This window comes from Mauremys mutica, chromosome 7 (genome assembly GCF_020497125.1).
Source record: "Mauremys mutica isolate MM-2020 ecotype Southern chromosome 7, ASM2049712v1, whole genome shotgun sequence".
Lineage (NCBI taxonomy): Eukaryota > Metazoa > Chordata > Testudines > Geoemydidae > Mauremys > Mauremys mutica.
The window spans coordinates 72,488,922-72,510,471 of NC_059078.1; the positions used below are offsets into that span (position 1 = coordinate 72,488,922).

General features: G+C 40.7%; 1 protein-coding gene across 2 annotated transcripts in view; it reads left to right on the forward strand.

The window, feature by feature from the left end:
* SH2D4B (SH2 domain containing 4B) overlaps nucleotides 1–21,550 on the forward strand; it is a 196,423-nt gene that overhangs the window by 155,082 nt on the left and 19,791 nt on the right. Inside the window, exon 8 of one of the 2 annotated variants that reach the window (XM_045025600.1) lies at nucleotides 18,845–18,961. The exons of the other annotated variant lie outside the window; for it this stretch is intronic. Coding sequence (XP_044881535.1) covers nucleotides 18,845–18,873 — 29 coding nt within the window. The 3' untranslated portion in view covers nucleotides 18,874–18,961. Of the gene's footprint in view, nucleotides 1–18,844; nucleotides 18,962–21,550 lie in introns of those variants that run through there. 2 annotated transcript variants of the gene reach the window in all.

Sequence of the window (21,550 nt, forward strand, 5' to 3'; positions counted from 1 at the left end):
GTTTGTGATGGCCAGGAGTTAGAGAAAGGGGGTTGTGTGTGTGTGTGTGTGTGTGGAGGGGAGCACACCATTCCCTCCTCTATTAAAAGCAAAGGGGGTGTTCCCCTTCCTCTCCCTGATGGAGCCTTGGGAGAGGTCAGTTCCCTTCCTCCTGCCTCTTCTAGGACTAGCGCGCTCATAATTTTTTATAAGTTCAGAAAAACATAGAGGGCCAGATCTACAGCTGGTACAAATCAGCATAACTTCATTTGAATCAACAGGGCTATACAGATTACCATCCAGCAGCTGAGGACCTGGCCCACTGTGTCCTCCATATCTTATTTCAGAATCAGTATGTATCTTTGTGAATCAGTCTGTAACTTTACTGAACATTCTGGCCCTGAGGTTAACCACCCTTTTGCCCACTAAAATTTGCATGCATCTTTCTGGGACTATACACTACTATTGTAAAACAGGCCCAGAATATTTGATTATAAATGGAGCAGTATGCAGTTGTGTTTCTGCCTCCTTGACGATTTCCTTTGGGTTAAAATTATGCTGTAGACACATCTGAGCATTCAAGTTCAAACTGAAAAGTAGCAAAAACTCATGAGACTGAGAGTACAGCTTTCGCCTCAGTTTCCCCAACATCCATGCTAAGAACTCCTTTGCAAAGTGGGCATTGCATCTGCAGCAGTGTCTATACATGATTATGTCGCCAAATGAATCTCCATTCTCACATTCAAGGGCCTGGATCCTCATCTCCTGTAATCTGTCATAGATCCATTGACTTAATTTTGGACACAGGGGTCCTTAATTCTTGAACCTGTGTTAGCAGCTCAGCCCTATAAGAATTCTTGTGTGTTTAGGCTGATATTTGTAGTTTGCCAGATCCTTAGTGGCTGTAATCTGGAGTAGCTCCATTGAAGTCATTTCCACCTATTGAAATCTGGGTTCATCTTAGATTTAGGGCCCCTAAATTAGGATTAAAGCGGTGTGAATAATAGCACACACTGAAGGGCTAACAGATTACATTAATACAAATTTAGACACCTTTTAATTCATGCCTGCAGTCAGTGGCGGCTCCAGGCACCAGCACTCCAAGCGTGTGCCTGGGGCAGCAAGCCGTGGGGGGCGCCCTGCCGGTCCTGCAAGGGCGGCAGTCAAGCAGCCTTCAGCAGCTTGCCTGCGGGAGGTCCCCAGTCCCGCGGATTCGGCGGCAATTCAGCGGCAGGTACGCCGAATCTGTGGGACTGGCGGACCTCCCGCAGGCAAGCCGCCGAATCTGGGGGACCGACAGACCTCCCGCAGGCAAGCCGCTGAAGGCAGCCTGACTGCCGTGCTTGGGGCAGCAAAAAAGCTAGAGCTGCCCCTGCCTGCAGTGTCCACACGGGGGAGTGACAGTGGAGAACTTTGCTGAGCTGTGCTGTTCACACCCCTGAAGTCCGAACTGTGGGGCAGTGTAGCCATAGCTGTAGATCATACTGCAGTGAGCTTCATTCTAGCTCCTAGTTCATTGTTCCTCATCTCTAGTGATGTACTCTTGATGTTCCATTACAGTGCACACTTAGACAATCTTTTCACTTTTCACAGAATTCCACTGACTTCATGAGCTTTGGATCAAGCCCCAACACTGGAATACCATAAGCAATGTACTTTAGAGTTACAGTACTGCTGCTCAGAGGTTTGAGCAGCTTTTACAGTGCCTACCAGCACTCTTGCTTGTCTTATGCTAGTGCTACAGTATCCCATTGTCACTTTCATGAGTGCTTAAAGTCAAACCTTGGTCTAGGACTCGGTAAACAAAAAACATAAGTATGTTTTATGCAAGTAGACAAACAATATCTTTGTTAATTACAAACTTCTCAGTCTTGCCAAGTGCTTTAGAAGAAAAATTAGTAGCTCAAATTCCTTATATAGGTTCTAAAGTATTTACCAAAAACCCCACCCTCAAAGTGTTTTTTAAAAATCTATTTGGAATTTCTGTTAGTTTGAATAGAGGGGAAAAAATCCATGTACAATATGACAAATTTATATATATATTATACTATGCATATAAAGTCTGATCCAAAGCCAGCAAAGACAATGAAAAGTCTCCCATGGGCTTTAGTTCAGGCTAGTATTGTATATGGTAAATGTGTGCATCCATATTTTAAGTGGGCGGTACAAACAAAGCAAACAAACAAACATTTTTCACCTGTGGAAATATATGGACAACAAAAATCACAGTATGTTTTCTTCTTAGTTAACTATTATGAGTCCAGTTATACAATTAGAATTCTGGGGTCCAGGTTAACTGTGGCATTTGTCTGTCTCCTTACACTCAATGAGCTCTCCAGACACTGATTTACAGTGACAATCATCACTGAGTTTGCAGAAGGGATGGTATCCTGACAGCTTCTTGATGATCTATAAGACATGATGTTCAATGTAAGTTGTTAGCCTGGGCAGTTTTTGAAGTCCACCATGGATATGTCTATGTAATTGTAAAGTCTGTCATCTTTCTGGAAACATTCATTTCTTTATAAAGTATATATTTTTGGTGGGAGGGTGCATTTTTTTTCTTTGAAGATCTTTACTGCTAAATGGCTTACCTTTTAGATTGTTTAAAACAATCTCTTGTATCATAACTCACTACAGCAAAGCACAGTTAGGATATTTCATTTCTAACATTTGGAAATATGTGCATCAGCCATTGCCAAGCCATCACTTTCTGACAAGCTAGGATGTGGCTAGAAATTTTTTTTGCCTTTAATGGCTGACACATAGGGTTTTCTTCCCACTTAATCACAAGTAGTTGTGATGTTTGCAGTGCAAGTTGTGCTGGCCATCCAGCTGTCATTGTGCTGTGTGTCTTATTCAACAGATTCCCACTGGTTTCATGTGCCAGTTTAGCTATAAATTATGGGCTGGATCCTCTGCTGCAACCTAGCCACTTTGGGTATGTCCGCACTGTGATAAAACCCCACAGCACCAAGTCTCAGTGCCTGGGTCAGCTCACTCGGGCTCGCAGGGTTATAAAATTATACTAATAAGATGTTCAGGCTTGGCTGGAGCCCAAGTATCCCAGAGCCCAGGCTCAAGCCTGAGCCCATATGTCTACACTGCAATTTTATATCCCTGCGCCTGAGCCCCATGAGCCCAAGCCAGCTGACCCTGGCTCTCAGAGTCAGTGCCACAGGTTTTTTTTATCGCATTATAGACAAATCCTTTAGACTGCCTGCAGCAGCCAGTTCTCCCTGGTAAGCATAGGGTGTCTGCTATGGCATGGGGTGCATAGGAGAATGGCAGGGAGCAGGTAGACCTTCTTGTTGCCCCCTGGTGATTGAACTCCCCTTATTATCTAACTGGTATAGATTAAGTAAGCCCCCAGGCTGCTCTGATTTTAGCCAGCTCTGGCATAGCAATGATTACAGAATCAGAAAGCCACCACTGGTTCCTTGGGGCTTCCCCCTAGCTGCTGAGCCCAGCTCCAATTTTGGATCTATATTTGGACCTATATTTCATTATTTTCAAGTAATTGTAACTTTCTTTTAAATCAACTTGGGTACAATTCAGTACAAATCAACATAAACACAAAGCAATAAGGAGACAAAATGGATAACATCAGCCGCTCTAGTAAATTAGTGACTTGTCAATGACTGTAATAAAATATTTTGCCTACTACCATGCTATCCAATTAACCTTTAGACATTTCAGTGTCCAACATTGGACCAACAATATTACTGTTTAGATCATTGCACTAATGGATTTATCTCTCTCAAGCATTTCCATTGTTTTGACTGGCAAATCAATACTGAGGTGAAAACAAAGCAATTCTAAATAATATACCGGGAGGCAGGAAGAGAAGAGAAAACAAAAGACACTGAACGTACTGCAGTTCAGTTAGTAAAACTGCAAAACCTTTCCTGCATGACATTGCCTTTTGATAAACCCATCCTGTATAATTTGTACAAAATGGTACTTCAGAGAAGTTTCTGACATATCTGTATGCTAGTCACTAATTACAGGTTATGTCTTAGAAATTTATTTCTGGTTTCATGTATAAGCAGACCTTGATTCATATCTCTTATGGGCCCTAAATTGAGCAAAACCTTACTTCTCTGTTTCACAGTGAAGTGAGGCTTACTGTCTGTGAAGTGCTTTCGGAGTTTCATATAGAACTTCAAATTATTATTATTGCCTTTATGGTAAGAACTTTTATTAGTTACAGGAATTTATACAGTGTTATGTCTGTTGCAGAGCTTATTATGAAGAATTTGGGGCCTGAAAGGTATTTTAAATTCTGAACTTTATCAATGACATCTCCTAACCTATCCCAACACTACCTAATTTTGGCAGGACCAAAAGGTGTGTGTCGCATCTCTATCAAGGGTCAATTTAATCCCAATCAAATGTTCTTAGATATGCTGTTATCCAATAAATTCCATCCTCATTTCCCCTTTATGGAGCCTGTCAGAGGTAGGGTGGGTCCCTGACACCGTCAGAAGGCCAGCTACCCCCTGACAGGGCCTTTTTATGAATGAAGGTTGTATTGATATGTGATGAGGTGGTATCAATACTCAGTGATCTTGGGTCAGTAAATGTGGATGTAGCACCATCAAGTTTTAATGCAGTGTCAGTTTGAAGAAATAGACATTACAACACAGAATCATAATGCTTTTCTGTCCCAACGGATGAATATTGGAAGGTGCAATGCTACTTCTCCCACAGGCTTGACTGAATGGGCTGTTTTTTCTTCTGATTTTATTGAATGGTTCCTGGAGATGCTCCGTGATAAAGGCAGGAGCTCATTATAAAATGTATTGTATAAGTAAATCCAGTTTGTTTTTTCTTGATTTTTTTTTAATAGTTAAGATCTGCATCAGTCAGCCCAATGATCATTAAAGTTTTTTTATCATTCATTTTGCTGCTTGTCTTCTGGCTTGACAAAATCTGCCAGTGGCTTCCTATTATATAGATTAGTGTGATTATTTTCTCTTCATTTGGTGAAGAGTCTGGTGGTGGTGGTGGTGGGTCTCATAAGTATTTAAAGCTATATTGGTGGTGGGGAAACTGAGCTAAGGATTACTATTGGAAAATCTTAGCTGTTCATTTCTAGTTAGATCCAGACCACATCACAAGTATCTCAAAAGTTATCCTTTCCACTTGAAGGCTGTTTAGTATCCTGTGTGAGGTGGTCTCAATCCAGTCTTATAAACCATGGGCCTGATTCTCCATTGCCCTGCCCATTGTGCAACATGCATATAATACACAATCCGAATGGCAGTGTGTTACGCCCATTTTGCACGGGGATAAATGACTACACAAGGCACAGATCAACAGAGAATCAGGCCCTGACTATCAACATCACAAAAGCTACCTCTACCGAAGTTCAGACCACTGATTGCAATCTCAGCCCAGAGATCAAAGATTTCCTTGGAAATTAAACCCATGTTCATTTCTAGAAGTGATTCCTTCATATCAGAGCTGAGGCATAATGGTGGTGGGATAAGGTGCAGCATGAGGTAAGCTCGCATTGTTGGTGCCTGTAACAAGTCCTCTGCCCGCCCTTCTTCCTGGGACCCACTGGCTGCCCCAATAAAGCTCAGAGAGGCTTCTAGTTCTTCAGCACCCGTGGCTTTATTTACACCAGGTTCTCCCACCACCAGTGATATACTATATACAGCTTGCAGGCCTTACAATCTCCTCTCCTACACAGAATCTGCCCTCCGCCTGGAGACTGACCTTCCCCTGGCTATTCCCCTATTCTTCTGGCTGCCAGCCAGCCTTTATAGCCCTCGGACCCTCAGGCCCGCAGGTGCAGCCAGTTCTAAAGGCCAGGCACCAGACTTCTCCCCAGCCCCAATCTATTTCTCCTGATTGGGGCTGGCTGAGCAGGGGCTAATTAGATGCTTTTGCACCAGCACCCTCCAACAGTGCCTATGGTGTACCTCCCAGTTTTACAGGGCACATTGTTTATATAAAGGACTGAGTTTGTATTGCAATTGTTAGCAGCCATCCAAACAGATGAATTAGTTACCTAACTACCAGTGTGCTCACACAAGTATCCAGAAATGTAGTGATTAATATTTTATAGGCCAATATTGAACCAATACATCACATGTTTCTGCATATTCCATTTTTATTACATCAAAATGATTTAAGGGCAGGCTTTGCCACTCTTACTCACGCTTGAGTAGTGTCTTACTCGTCAAGTGTAATGAATTCAATGAATGAATCAGTGTAACTGTGTGGCAATATCTGACACTTAAATTAAACAATTGTATCATGGACATTTTCAGACATCAGTATTTTATTTTTAAACCAGTGCACTTTAAGGATTACTGTGGCACCTTATAGACTAACAGACATTTTGGAGCATGAGCTTTCGTGGGTGAATACCCACTTCGTCGGATGACATGCATCCGACGAAGTGGATATTCACCCACGAAAGCTCATGCTTCAATACGTCTGTTAGTCTATTTGGTGCCACAGGACTCTTTGCTGCTTTTACAGATCCAGACTAACACGGCTACCCCTCTGATATTTAAGGATCACGTAATTTTTAAAGTATTTGTCAACCCTTGTCAGCATTTTTAGAGCTAGTAGAATATATTGCTTTATTTAGTTTCTCTTCACAGTCAGAATTTTTGTTTGACGTGTGTTTCTTGTCAAGCTGAAGCACCCGTTGTTTTGCAAGTATTTCTTTTGGGACTGATTTTCAAAGGCAGGTTTGATGTTTAGATGTATGTATGTATGTAGATTACTAAAGGGAAAAATAGCAAGCTGATAAAAATCAGTTTGTGCCAAAACTAACAGAAATCTCTTCAGGAAGATTGAGGCATAAGAATATCTGGAAATAAAATGGCAGATATTCCACTGTACGGATTAATTAATTTGAACAAGGCCTTCGACATCTGAACACAAAATGTAATGAGGCAGCATCACAAATGAGATATTATCTTTATTGGCATATATAATAACACAGGGTACACAACAGGGCACAGATGTTTTAGGTCAATAGCTGTTTTCACACTTAAGAAAGAGCTCTGAAGTGAAGCACAACATTGGTGGCTAGTTTTACATATTCCTCTAAATATGTCAGCAAACGAATCTTTCTGTTTTGTAGCATTCACCCCCCTTAATTCGTTTTGGTTAGGCTATCCCCTAAATTTCATGCTCAACTCTGTATGCTTTAATGTTTCCAACCTTTGCTTATCTCCTCCTCCACTGCAGCCCTGGGTGCTTGACGTTACTTAGTTGGAGCATGGATTGCAGTTATACAATTCCCATGTATAGTGAGCACAAGCATGTTTCTGCCCCAGCAGAATATGCTGAAGAGGCTGCCAGGCTCCTTTCCAGAGATTTTCTTACTCTTATGAAGCATTTCAGACCTGTTCTTACATACAAAATGTCCTCACACTTTAAATACCTGTTTGCTTCAATACTTCAGAAAGATAAAATATCGTAAGCTCTAAATATAAAGAGAGTCTTTCAAAAGTACTTACCTTCTGCTTCTGAGATACCTCGACGCCTAATTATATATATGGGTATGCAAACGTTTTTACAATAGGTTTTTTTCTGTTTTGACATTATTATTTTTTACTTATTGTAAAAGGTTAAGTGAGCCCAATTTTTTCCCGGTTTTATATTTATGTAACATCATTGATTTAAGTGGAATCAAGTCAATGGGACTTGCATTAAGTGAAGGCAGAACACTGATGGATACTTCTTGATTGGTTAGTTACATATGACATCTAATCAGAGAAACGAATTTATATCAAGTGACTTATGTAACAAACTAAAAACAATCCAAGTTTAAAAGTGTGAATAGTTTCACAAATAGTTCACTGTGATATGTATATAAAATATTGTGAAGAAATTCCTGAATAATTTTCATAATGAATGCATTCAAGAACTTCAGCCTGCTCACAGATATTCCACAAACAGGAAAAAAAGTTAAATTCAATTAATTATGTTTTATTAATTATTTGCTCATCCCCTCTTTTTCTGAGGAAAACAGTGGGCTCCAGTGACTGTGACACTGTGTGATGTGTCTTAAAGTTATCCTGTGCTGGCAGTACTGTGATTTAGCACATCTCTGTGACAGTGGCATGTTAATAGCTATGGAAAGAGGCAAGATAGTTTCTTTTGTGGTGTTATTGCTTTAGGAAGCATAGGGATACTGGCTGTGATTCACTGCAAAGTGCTTTCAGAAGTGAGCTATTACAGACAATATTTTAGCAAAAGGTATATACAGTTAATTCAGTGAAATTAGACAACCTTATGTGGAATTAGTTGTACAAAATTCCCCTTTCTATTGACTGTGGAGAAAATATTTGAGAAATCCACTAAAAATTATTATTATAACAACAGTAGCACCCATAATGCACTAGTACTTTTAAACACCCACAAAGGCAGTCAGATTGCATTCTGTGGAGCAGCACTAACATCAAAACGTAAGGATATGTGGGTACATATTTCAGAAGTGCCAAAGGAGCCCAAGTCCCACTTCCAATAGCACAGAAGTGCCATTGACAGTCAGTGGGACAGGAGTTCCTAAGGCATTTTTTAAGAGACCTTAGGCTCTTAAATCACTTAGGCACTTTTGAATTTTTTCCCCTTAAAATAACCAGTTCATTGCACAATGACTCAAGCCATAGAAGTGTGCAGTAAGGTGTTCTCACTCCCCGTGGCAGCAGGAATTGGCATGGGGAGTGGGATCTGGCCAGCAGCAGTATGGAGCAAGTGTCAGGATCCAGCAAGCAGACAGTCAGCAGCCTGGTAGCAATCACAGCCTGGCCCTGGGAAAAGAGGGGGCTTCAGGAAGGTGCAGGGCTGCAGGGAGCTAAGGAGGAAGTTCAGGGGCTGGGCCAAGCTGGGGAGGGGAAGGGGGCAGCAGAGGACTGGTAATGTGGGAAGAGGGGCTGGAGGGCAGGGGATGAGAGGAAGGATCAGGGACATTGGGCAGGTGGAATGGAGGTAATGGTTGGTCCCCCTGGGATACTTCCTAGGGGTACCAGGCCTGGAAGACACCTTGTTACCATCTGCCCTTAGCATGAGAAAACCTTGTCTGTGCCTGCCATGGGTCAGCTCTCCAACACCACTTGCCTCAGGAAATGCACTCCCGTCAGGTTAGCGATAGGCACACAGCAACCTGTGAGCTGTCTGAGTATCTCCTTGAAGTGCCCACCCCTTGGTCCACCGGATATTTGCAGTATTCACTGCTTCCCAAGAAACAGTACACCGCTGTTTACAAGTTACACCTCAGCTAATTGCTCTGCTTAACTCACAGTGCTTAGATTTGTGTATAGTTAAATCAACTATGTGTTTAGTTAGAGCATAGAGATTCAAGTCGTAGCAAGAAGAAGAACTGGAAACAAAAGGTTACATATAAAATCAGTGCATGCATTCTAGATACTAGACTTAATTAACAAGATACTCTCATGTCTAACCAAGTATTGCTCAACCAAAATCTGTGCAGCGTTTTACAGCCAGGCTGGCTCTGACCCCTTCTAAGGGGCAATGTGTGGGGGGGGGCATGCAGGATTACGTGGCCTCCCTAGATTTCTGCAAGGGTGGGAGTCAGGCTGAGTGTGGATGTGAGGGATGTGCATGAGAAAGGCACGAGCACTTCTGAGCTCTGCTAGGAGGCACCCAGAGCAGGGAAGAGAGACTGGTCTAGCAGCACAGTTCTGCCAGAGGGCAGAGACGGGAGTTGAGTACCCCCGGACAAATTGGAAAGTTGGCACCTGTGTCTGTACATATTTTTTGCAATGATGATGATGACTGGTCGGCTTTTGGCTCTCAGTAGAGACCTGACAAAGCACCCTTTGGTGAACTATTATGCAGATATCTGACCTAGGGGTTCCCTATAAAATTGTATGTATCCCTTCTGCCCTCTGCCAGTTTGCACCCTGGGTCACATCCTCCGAAAGACAAAATGCAATTGGAGGGTTGCCTTAGTAAAAAGTTGTGAATCATTCTAGTAAGGTTCCAATGTAACTATAGAGTTTATGAAACAGTATCCTCACATGGAGTCTAAGCTTCAATAAAGAGAAGTGGGACAGAGAGGTTATTTTGATCTTTCCTGGTATCAGCATAGGATTTGCCCTTAGGTACTGAATTAAACCGAGATTAGTGTATATATTTCCTGCTCTGGTTTCCTTCTGCGGTTCACTATATAGATCATGCTATAACCTTTAGACTTGCCAATATTCATATCCAAGTTGCAATTCTATATTTCTTATAACCAGCATATGATTGTTGATTATTGCTTGCGGTTTTCATTTCACGGTGGGTGAAACAATAAGCACTGAGCAAACACAGTGTTCAGCAAACACAGCATTGAAACAAAGATATAAGTGGTGGTATTTTGGTTCCTAACAACCCGTGTTTATTTTTCATTTAGCACATAAAGGCTTTTTTATACATCTACTTCTTCGGAGCCAATGTGACAACCATATTTACCTCAATAAGATGCTGCTCTGCACTTGTGCTGTATTATGCTAATAAGATTCTGTGTAAATTGACCCACACGATGTGCCAATTTTCTATAAATAAAGAACATCTGAAATTATCACCATTACTTTCTGAAAGCAGGTAGCTCGGAAATGAGTAAAAGCCAATTGTTTTTGTTACAATTTTACAAAGATCTCCATTTTCCTTTTTCTTGATTTCAGGATATTTTCTCTTTCTAATATGTACACATAGATATGTATTCAGTATCAGATATGAAAGACTTTAGCATAGTTTAATGGTGCCACTACAGCTGCAGTTGTTTTATATTTAGATTGAGTCATAAAGTCATAGACTTTAAGGTCAGAAGGGACCATTATGATCGTTTAGTTTGACCTCCTGCACAATGCAGGCCACAGAATCTCACCCACCCACTCCTGTAACAGACCCCTAACCTATGTCTGAGCCACTGAAGTCCTCAAATCATGGTTTAAAGACTTCAAGGTGCAGAGAATTCTCCAGCAAGTGACCCATGCCCCATGCTGCAGAAGAAGGTGAAAACCCCCCAGGGCATCTGCCAATCTGCCCTGGAGGAAAATTCCTTCCTGACCCCAAATATGGTGATCAGCTACACCCTGAGCATGTGGGCAAGACTCACCAGCCAGATACCCAGGAAAGAATTATCTGTAGTAACTCAGATCCCACCCCATTTAACATCTCATCACAGGCCATTGGGCATATTTACCGCTAATAGTCAAAGATCAATTAATTGCCAAAATTAGGCTATCCCATCATACCATCCCCTCCATAAACTTATCAAGCTTAGTCTTGAAGCCAGATATATCTTTTGCCCCCACTACTCCCCTTGGAAGGCTGTTCCAGAACTTCGCTCTTCTGATGGTTAGAAACTTTCGTCTAATTCCAAGTCTAAACTTCCTGATGGCCAGTTTATATCCATTTGTTCTTGTGTCCACACTAGTACTGAGCTTAAATAATTCCTCTCCCTCCCTGGTATTTATCTCTCTGATATATTTATAGAGAGCAATCATATCTCCCCTCAGCCTTCTTTTGGTTAAGCTAAACAAGCCGAGCTCTTTGAGTCTCCTTTTATAAGACAGGTTTTCCATTCCTCGGATCATCCTAGTAGCCCTTCTCTGAACCTGTTCCAGTTTGAATTCGTCCTTTTTAAACATGGGAGACCAGAACTGCACACAGTATTCCAGATGAGGTCTCACCAGTGCCTTGTATAACGGTACTAACACTTCCTTATCTCTTCTGGAAACATCTCGCCTGACACATCCCAAGACCGCATTAGCTTTTTTCACAGCCATATCACATCATCCTGCCATTATCCCTAAACTCCTCATTAGCCTCATTAAAGACTGAGGCAAAGTATTTGTTTAGATATTGGGCCATGCCTAGATTATCCTTAACCTCCACTCCATCCTCAGTGTTTAGCGGTCCCACTTCTTTCTTTGCTTTCTTCTTATTTATATGGCTATAGAAGCTTTTACTATTGGTTTTAATTCTCTTTGCAAGGTCAACTCTACATGGCTTTTGGCCTTTCTCACTTCATCCCGACATGTTCTAACCTCAATAAGGTAGCTTTCCTTGCTGAGCCCTCCCATCTTCCATTCCTTGTAGGCTTTCTGCTTTTTCTTAATCACCTCTCTGAGGTGCTTGCTCATCCATTTTTTCCCCCTTTCTGATAGTTTCTGCAACTTTGACTTGAAGTAATTCCAGGCCTCCTCCACCTTTAGATCCACAAGTTCTTCAGTCCAATCCACTTCCCTAATTAATTTCCTTAATTTTTTAAAGTTAGCCCTTTTGAAATAAAAAATCCTAGTCACAGATCTATTTTTGTTTATCCTTCCATTTAGTTTGAACTGAACTAGCTCATGATTGCTCAAAGCAAGGTTGTCCCCTACAACTATTTCTTCTATGAGGTCTTCACTACTCACCAAAACCAAATCTAAAGTGGAATCCCCTCTTGTTGGTTCAGCAAGTACTTGGTGAAGGAATCTATCAGCTATTGCATCCAGGAAAATCTGAGCCCTATTATTATTACTAGCACTTGTCCTCCAGTCTATATCTGGAAAGTTAAAGTCTCCCATGATCACACAATTCCCATTAGTATTTACTTCATTAAAAACATTAAAGAGGTCTCTATATACAAATCAGATCCCGGTGGTCTATATCACACCCCAAGCACTATCCCAGGGGAGGCTCTAGTAGCTTTCTTCACCAATGTGATTTTTGCCCAGACAGACTCTATCTTGTCCATTCCATCCCTTCTTATTTCTTTACAGTCTACCTCATCATTGATATACAATGCTACTCCACCACCTTCGCCTTTATTTCTGTCTTTCCTAAACAGTACATACCCTTCAATACTTGTACTCCAGTCCTGACTACTATTCCACCATGTTTCTGTTATCCCTATAATATCTGGTTTCACTTCCTACACCAGTAATCTAGTTCCTCCAGTTTGTTACCTAGGCTCCTCGCATTGGTGTACAAACGTCTTAATTTTTGCTGTTTGGCTTTGCTCACATTCTTTACCCGATTAGGCCCAGATGTTCTACCGCCAGTATCACCTATTAGACTGGTATCTACACTACCCTTCCTCCTTATGCCTATTCTCCTATTCACGTCTGTATCCTTTCTTGCTTTGTTTTCTTCCCTCTCAATGTTAAAATCCGGCGTGGAGATTACCTGAACATTTCCCAACCATCTCCCCCAAATTCCTAGTTTAAAGCTCTCTTAATCAGTTGTGCCAGCCTCCATCCTAGAAGGCTATTTCCCTCCCTACTCAGGTGAAGTCCATCCTGAGAGACCAGTCCTCTGTCCATGAATGCCTCCCAGTGGCCATACATCCCAAAGCCCTTCTTATAGCACCAATGACTGAGTTATCTGTTGATCATCATAATCTTGTCACACCTTTGTTGCCCTTCTCTAGAAACAGGAAGAATCCCACTGAAGATCACCTGAGCCTCGATTTCCTTGAGTGTCTTCCCCAACCTGGCATAGTCTCCCTTGATATGTTCCAGCGGGTCTCAATTGTCCCAGTTAAGTTTGGGAGTGCACCATACTGGGAGTGAAATAAATACATAATAAAATAGAGTCCCCTATCCTTCAGACACAGCTTACAATTAGAGCTAGGCCAGAATTTTCAAATGAAACTATTTTTCACTGAAAAATGCAGATTTGGGTCATCTGAAACATTTTATGAATTTGTGTAGAGTTTGCAAAATGGTTTTGTTTGGGGAAAAAATCTGAAAAATCTAAATGTTTTGTTTTGATGTTTTCAAATAGAAACATTTCCATTTTTATTCAAAATTACTGTTGGTTTCAAAATTCACTTTAAAATATATCTAAACCATCAAAAATGAAATTACATGTTTTGTTTTGGATCACATTAAGTGTTTTGTTCAACCCCAAAAGATTTTTTTTTTTTTTAACATTTTGGGTCACCAAAAAATTAGGAAAAAATCATTTGACACCGATCCAAAATGATTGTTATTGTTTTTCAGATTGGCCAGTGAACCAAAATATCAGACATTCACACCAATCTACTTATGATATAGAGAGGTGTGATTTAAACTGAGGACTAAGAACCAGGAACTCATAAATCAGAAACCCAGCTTTGACACTTCCTATTTCACTATTCCTGCTTACTTTACAATCATGCACAGTCCCATTGGGGTAAATTAGAGTACTTGCTTGAATAAGGCAAGCAGGATTTAGCCCATGTCACTGCTAAATGGTGTGGGTCTCTCTGCAGAACCTTGTAAAATGAGGGTTATAATACTTCATAGGACTGTCAGGAGGATTATTGTATTTTATGCACTGATCTATAAACTCCTGATGTGTTTATATTATCAGAAAATATAGAATACAAATTACTAGTCAATATTTGCAAAATGCTTTGAAGAGGAAGAGCATTATGTGACTACTAGAGGCCAGATCCTTAACTGGTGTAAATCAGCATCACTCCATTAGTATATATATAAAACTATGCAAAGTTGCACTAGTTGAGAATCTGGTCCTATGTATTTTTATTATTGTTTTTTCCCCTTTTAATCTAAGATCAAAAGTTGCCAGCATCTGATGGCTGTTTAGTGATCTTAGTTGATTTCCTATTGGATAATGCTATGCAATAATAATAATTAATAATAATTAATAATAATAAAATAAGAACAAACCAAAAATTCATGACTAGAATAAGCATTAATTGACAGAGCTGAGCGAATAATTCATAATGAATAGTTTGACAAGATTCCCTATTTTTTCTACTTGTGAATTATCCATGACAAGATAATTTTGTAAAGTTCATCATTGTGGGTACAATTTTAAGTTCTTAAGGGGGACTTTGATGCATGGGCCTTGTGCTAGCCTTCTCCATGGAGATAATTTTACCCTATTTAGATTTATTTCCTGAATGATTTCTGTGAATAATTCTGATTGCAGTTTATTGCAGATACTAGTTATTTAAAATATGACCTATGTTGGCTAATTTTAACTGGACTAACAGGTTCCATGATGTGTTTTTGTTCCCTGTTGACTGATTATTCGAGGTGATCGAGAGTTTTCCAATGAAACATTTTATTGGAAAATGCTGTTTAATCCAAACTAAAACTTCACAGGAGAGGGTCAATTTTGACTAAGCTCCCAAATCAAAAAGTGTTTGAACAACACCAGATTTTAAAGTGGTTAAAGACTCATATTTTGCCATTTTGAAATGTTTGAAAAGTTTCATTTTCTGGATCAAACTGACATTCATTTAGTAATTTTAGTTAATTTATACTAAATGAGGATTAAAATGTCAAAATGGAAACTATGAACATTATTAAAACTACTGAAATGACTGAAACAAAATGTTTCAATTGACCCAATCCAAAAATTTTGGGGATTATCAATTCATGAAAAATTTGGAGATTGACTCTTTGTCCCAGTTTGGGGCAGTGAAAAAAAGTCCTTTGAAAATAAGGCTTCATATATGCAAAATCTCTCCAGTGGGAAGTGTAGAATCATTAATCATTTCAAAAAGTGAAAACACCTTTACATTAATGGTAGATTAGATACAAAAAAAGAATTCACCGAATTGAAGAAATTGAAGTTCTAAATTTTCTGTGTTTACACTTGGATGCCTAAATAGGTTTTAAAATAACAGTAATATTTTTTCTTCTCAGATTTTGAGAGAACTCTAATGGGTTAGACAGAGACTGTACCTTCCATAAATTCTAATTCTGAATCCCAACCTGATCTGACTTTTATTTTTAAATGTGATCTTCACCGTGGTTGGTAGCTCTCATTGTGGGACACTTTTCTTACTCAAGGTGGAAAGAGCTGGCTCATAGATAAAATGTAAGAGAACTTTATGATTTTGGTGTCTTAGTTTGTCTGTGCTTAACAGATCTTTTATCCTACAATATAAGTCCTCAGTATTTACTGTTGTAGCATTAATCTGCCATGCACAGACTGTTCACCATGCTATGCTCTTACAGAACCTGTATTTGACGGAGCAATAACTGTTTGTCTACTTTATCTAATGTAGATGTATGAAGAGCAGAAAGTTTATCTGAACCCCCTCAGACTTTGAACATTGTGTTCTATGGTTCCAATCTTGCAAAGCACTTAAGCAGATGCTTAATTTTAAATCAATAGGACTTCACATGCTTAAAGTTAAGCATGTGCTTAACTTTGCTGGATCAAGACCCTATGTGAATGATATGCCCAACAGGTGAAGGGGAAAATGTATCCCTTTGACTAGGGGACTGTGGGGAGTGGCTGTAGAACAGTCTCTCTCCATAAGCCTTCAGCATCTATCTCAGCCTAGGGATTGGTCTAGCAGTCATGGCTCCTTGTGCTATGTGTTGTCAGGTCCACTGGAGCCCCATATCTGCAGATTCAGTGGTCTCAACACTAGCCTGCCCTAGAGCTGCTCTGTACATTGTTGTTTTTGGACTCAGAGGAGTTCCCCTCTGCCAAGCATTAGGAGATGCAGTGCTGAGGGGCTAGTAGAGAGGGCTACATACAGATTAAGTCTAACTAATTCTGAGCCCTACTGAACCTTTTTATATAAAACCAGAGAGGGGAAAAAAAAGATTTTTGAAATTGGTTCAGTGAAAACTCAGCCTGCCAAGAGATCTCTCACAGAACATGCCATGCCTAACATATGCAGGAGGGCTGAAAAGGATTTATGATGGCTGGAGTTATGAGAAAGTAAACAATTCCCAGGAGGGATTTTGCTTTCTCATTCTTGCCTCTCTCAGAGAGATCAGATTTCTCCTCTTTCTCTTCAATTTAGACTTCATTTACATACTGGCAGCTTTTCTCTCTAGTTTCCAAAATAGCAAAATTAGGAGGACTTAAATGCAAGATAATAAGTTGAGAAATTGATATAAGTGAGATGATTAAGAGAAAGAGCTTGGGAGTGACATTCACAAGATAGAATATCTTTTCCCTTTTCCTGAGATGACTGCAAAACCCACAGTAAAGGACACAAAGGATTTAGTTTGAAGAATGGACTGAGGATACTGACCACTAAACTTAAAAAGAAATGGGCAAGGTTTGGCCACTAAACTCTTACTTGAAAGACCATTTTCAGACCGAAAGGAGTATCCAAACATCACTATGCAAGAACTGGTATATTTCTTTCCAATTAGTGGACCAGGATTGATCCTTAGAAAAGCTTCCTGATTCTTCAAATATTTGTATTTATCCTCTGTGTTCTTATCCATCTCAGGTTGCAAAATAGTGGACATTCATTGGGGTGTCATTTAGCATCTGGTTTGTAGATGTGCTGACCATCCCAAACTCCTGTTGAAGGCACTGGGAAGTATGGGTACTCATCCCTTCTGAAGATTGGACCCCTTATGTATTAACACATTTTCAACCTTTATTTATTACATTTTACTATTTAAACATCAGAAATGTCTCAAAACTTGGAGGCAAATTAATATTTTTGCACCCCATTGTCACTCCTCACTCCCAGTAATGACTTAAGTGTTGGAGGCCCATACTTTTTTCCTGTCGCAAGCAGCTCCTGTCCTGTTTCCATGTTAAAGAGGTGTTACTATGACTGCTCCTAAAGCTGCATTAGAGAGACACTATACGTTTCCCAAGGAGAAGAACAGAAGAAACAAATTCAGTCATGTCCCACAGATGTCTACTGAAGATAATACACGAAGACATCAACATAGGAAGGTAGCTGTGGAGGGAACAAATTGCTAGACTTTGCTGTTGAAGAGACAATGAAAGTTGACTTTACCCATGTTGATTGGTGGTCAGGGGTCTGGGCTGGCATAAAGGGAACTCTCTGACTGAGTATTGGAGCACAGTGATTACTAATTGTTGTTGTTATTCTGATACTCATTTTTCTTTCCCTCACCTCCTAACTACAATTCTGTGTCATTTTTAGCTACATTTTAATGAAGCCCATGGAGGAAAAAGATTAAGGACCAGATCCTCAGTTAGTATAGCACAGCTGATTTCAGTTGGGCTATGCTGATTTACACCACCTGACGATCCAGATCTAATGTTTTATTCATAGTTGCATTCTTTATCCCTTATGCATATTTCAGTGCCACAGGAGACACAGTAAGGATTTACTATCTAGTTTATGTATATATCACATGCTGTTAGATATGCAGTTATTCCATAACTTGAATACCTTGTCCACACATAATACAAACAAAAATCCACTCTTTATGTATACATTGAGAACTGTTCATATCCTGAAAAAATAGTGTTTGCAGCCTCTTTATTGGACTATGGAACAGCTGTTTTTTTCAAAGCATGTTTGTTCCTTTTTCTAATGCCGTTTGTAGCCATAGCTGTGAATGTGTTTCTATCCGCATAAATTTTTGCAAATGGTGGTTATTCATACAGATGCCCATATTTGCATGGGATCAAGAGTATGCATACATAAACAAGAGTATTCACTGTTCATTATTTGTTTTACTCCCATTTATAAAGTTTCAGTCATCCCAGAGGGCAGAAAAAACAAACTAACCATGTATCATAGATGACCAATCACACACCTCAAATAGCAAACATACAGTTTGCAAACATCTCATAAGCTGGAATCTGTGTTCATAAACTATTCAGTGAATATTTACTTATTTACTAATTTACTAAATTACGTATGTACTTATTTACTAATTTATTTACAAATTGGGATTGGTTCTTGAATGAGCCACAGACCTAAAAAAGGCCAAAGTTCATTGGGTACATTATTTTCTATGAATCATTTGACCAGCCCAATATTCAACCATGCATTCTTGTGTGCTTAGCATTGGTAATGTCTCTGATTGTAAATAAAAGGAATGGGCATGCAATACTAAATCAGGGTGACTTCTGAAAGATTTGAGAAGTTACTGAAAATGGAAAGGCTAACAATTCCTTTAATAATTACTTTAAGGAACTAGTTTTGAGAAGCTGTTGAGATAAGAAGAGAAAAGACACAAAAATGAATGAGAAATAGCAAAGACATAATGAAGAAATTTCAGACCAAAGAGGCCCATCACCAGTGGAAGACTTGAGAAATATGTATGTGGGATAAATCAAGAGACATAAAAAGCAAAAGATCTTGTCTGTGCTGCCTGTATTTCACTTTTAGGCAATGAGTAATAAAGTAGAAATAGTTAGAGATCTTTCCTTCTATCGTGGCGTTATGCTTTCTGTACGCCGAACTGAAGGGGGGAGGTGGTGGGGGAAACCTGCAGTATACTTTGAGATGACCTTAACAGACAAATGTATAGCTCCATTATACCAGCAGTGTGTTGAGACAAGTAATGCAAGTGCCTTTATGTGCTGCACTGCTTGTTAGTGAATACAGTCTAAATATTTTGACAGTGAATATAAAGAAGTTTACAGTATTTGGTAGTCGAGGTAAAGAATGAACTTTGAAGAGACAGTTAAGAGGTATGTTTCCAGTAGTGTGCCTAGGGAATTAACTATGTGCCATGCTAGCAATATGGGGCATAGCACACCTAATTTTCATTAAACCTGATAGAAAATATATTATTTAGCTGCAGTACTCATTTAGGCTGGGATTTCCAAAGATGCCTAAGGGAGTTAGGAACCCAGTGCATTTTAATGGGATTTGGACAATTTTTAAGGAATTTCAGTCTTTGGGCATTCAGAATAAAACGTCTTTTCAGAGCCTGATTCTCTCTCACAATAAAGTCCCTTCACACTGCCTGAATGGTCTAAAGGAACTCTAGCATAAATAAGAATCAGGTTTATACTATTTGTATACCTTTTGCTTATCTTGGGTGATATTTTCCCCTCTAGAAAGGCCCAGTACAGGGTCTATGCACCATGTAAGCTTCCGTTGCTGTACCACCTTGGCCTGGGGGATACTCACTGTTGGACATAAACAGTTCCTCTGGGGCTTAGTTCTCCATACAGTGATGTACAGAGCCCAGGTGCAGTGCAGAGGGAGGACTGCCAGGGAGCTGATAATGAAACCCTGATTCTGTGCTGTCCAGCCAAGGTTTAAGTTAAAATTTCAGGTGGATAGTTTACAGGGTGGCAGCTCTATCTTTCTTCAGCCTGGAATGGGGCACAAATGAAGCTTTGCTCCACCACACCTGCTCCCCTTCTTCCCTTGATGCTGATCTTTGGCAGACAAGACAGCAGTAGTGGGTAATGGAACTGGAGCAGGAAAGAGTTCTCAAGGGGGCTGTTTGGCTAGGGTAAGTCCACTTGGCAGTACTAATGCTGCCCGAAATGAACTCTGTAAACTGAAGAATTGTTGTTAATGAGCATTGCATATTCAGACAAGAGTGGCAGAATATGAAAGGGTCATTGTTCTATAGACACATGCTATTCCCATAGGTGTACATCAGTGATACCTATGTCCAAACTTGTTTCTCTTATTGCTGTTTAGTACAACTGGGAGTTTTGACTCTGTGCCATCTCCATTTCAGTAACTCCTATTACCAACTACAAGTTCTTCCTTTGTTCCAGCAACGGGAGAGTCTCTGGCACTGCTACTTATTAGTGACTCTGGGACAGGTTTTCAAAAGCACCCAGGACTAGGCAGAGTCGGCTTTAGCAAGTGCGGGGCCTGATTCCTGGGGGGGGCGGGGCTTGTACTCACCGGGGGGTGCTCCCAGTCTTCGGCAGCACTTCGGATTGCCGGCGGGGAGAGCGGGGCCGTGGGACTGCCGTGCTGCGGCCGAAGCTCCGGCCGGGGTCGCGGGTCCGCGGGGCTGCCACGCTCCGGCCGGGAGAGCAGGGCCGTGGGGCTGCTGTGCTCCAGCTGGAGCTCCGGCCGGGAGAGCGGGGCCACTGAAGACCCCGGCGGAGCTGACTGCTGCCGGGGTGAGTAAAAAAAATTAAAAAGGCGCCTAAGGCGTGGGGCCCTCTTAGGCGCAGGGCCCGATTCCCCGGAATCGGGCAAATCGGCCTAAAGCTGGCCTTGGGACTAGGCTTTCAAGGGGTCAGCAGTCTCAACCTGAGGGGACCAGATTTTTCAAAGAACTCAGCTGCTCATATCTTCCATTTTTACACTTATGGCCAGATTTTGAAAAGAGCTCAGCATGCTGGGTACTGAGCATTTTTGAAAATCGTCCCACTTATTTTGGTGCCTGATTAGGCATGCAGAGATCTGTGGAAAATCTAGTCCTATGCGAGTTCAGCCTGCATTACCCACTGATGGTTAATTGCTGCAGCAGTTTTGTTTCCATTACCACCTGTCTTTAATTTACTTTTGCTTTGCTTTTCATTCTGTATTGCTTCCACTTTGCAATGGCAGAGACAGAGCTATTGTTATCTTCCAGCCATGACTGCGCTGTGGTATTGATCTCTTCTTTCACTATTTGTTCTTCCACCTATTCAAGAAAAGTAGTGCACTGTAAAAAAGAATTAAAAATATTGCCATTATAATAGGATGGCAGACTAAAGCTGTGATCTTATAAACACTTCCTAGACAGTTCTGCTCAGAGAGGGGACACAGTTCTGATCAGCTAACCAGGGGCCTACTTAGCAACATAGTGTCATGATATGTGAAATTGAGGACACTGCACCTTCTGGTGTGGCCTCAATGTCTCGTATTGTGGAAGCTTTTTTTCATAGGAACATAGAATGGCAATTGGTATGATTCTCACACTAGAGAGAG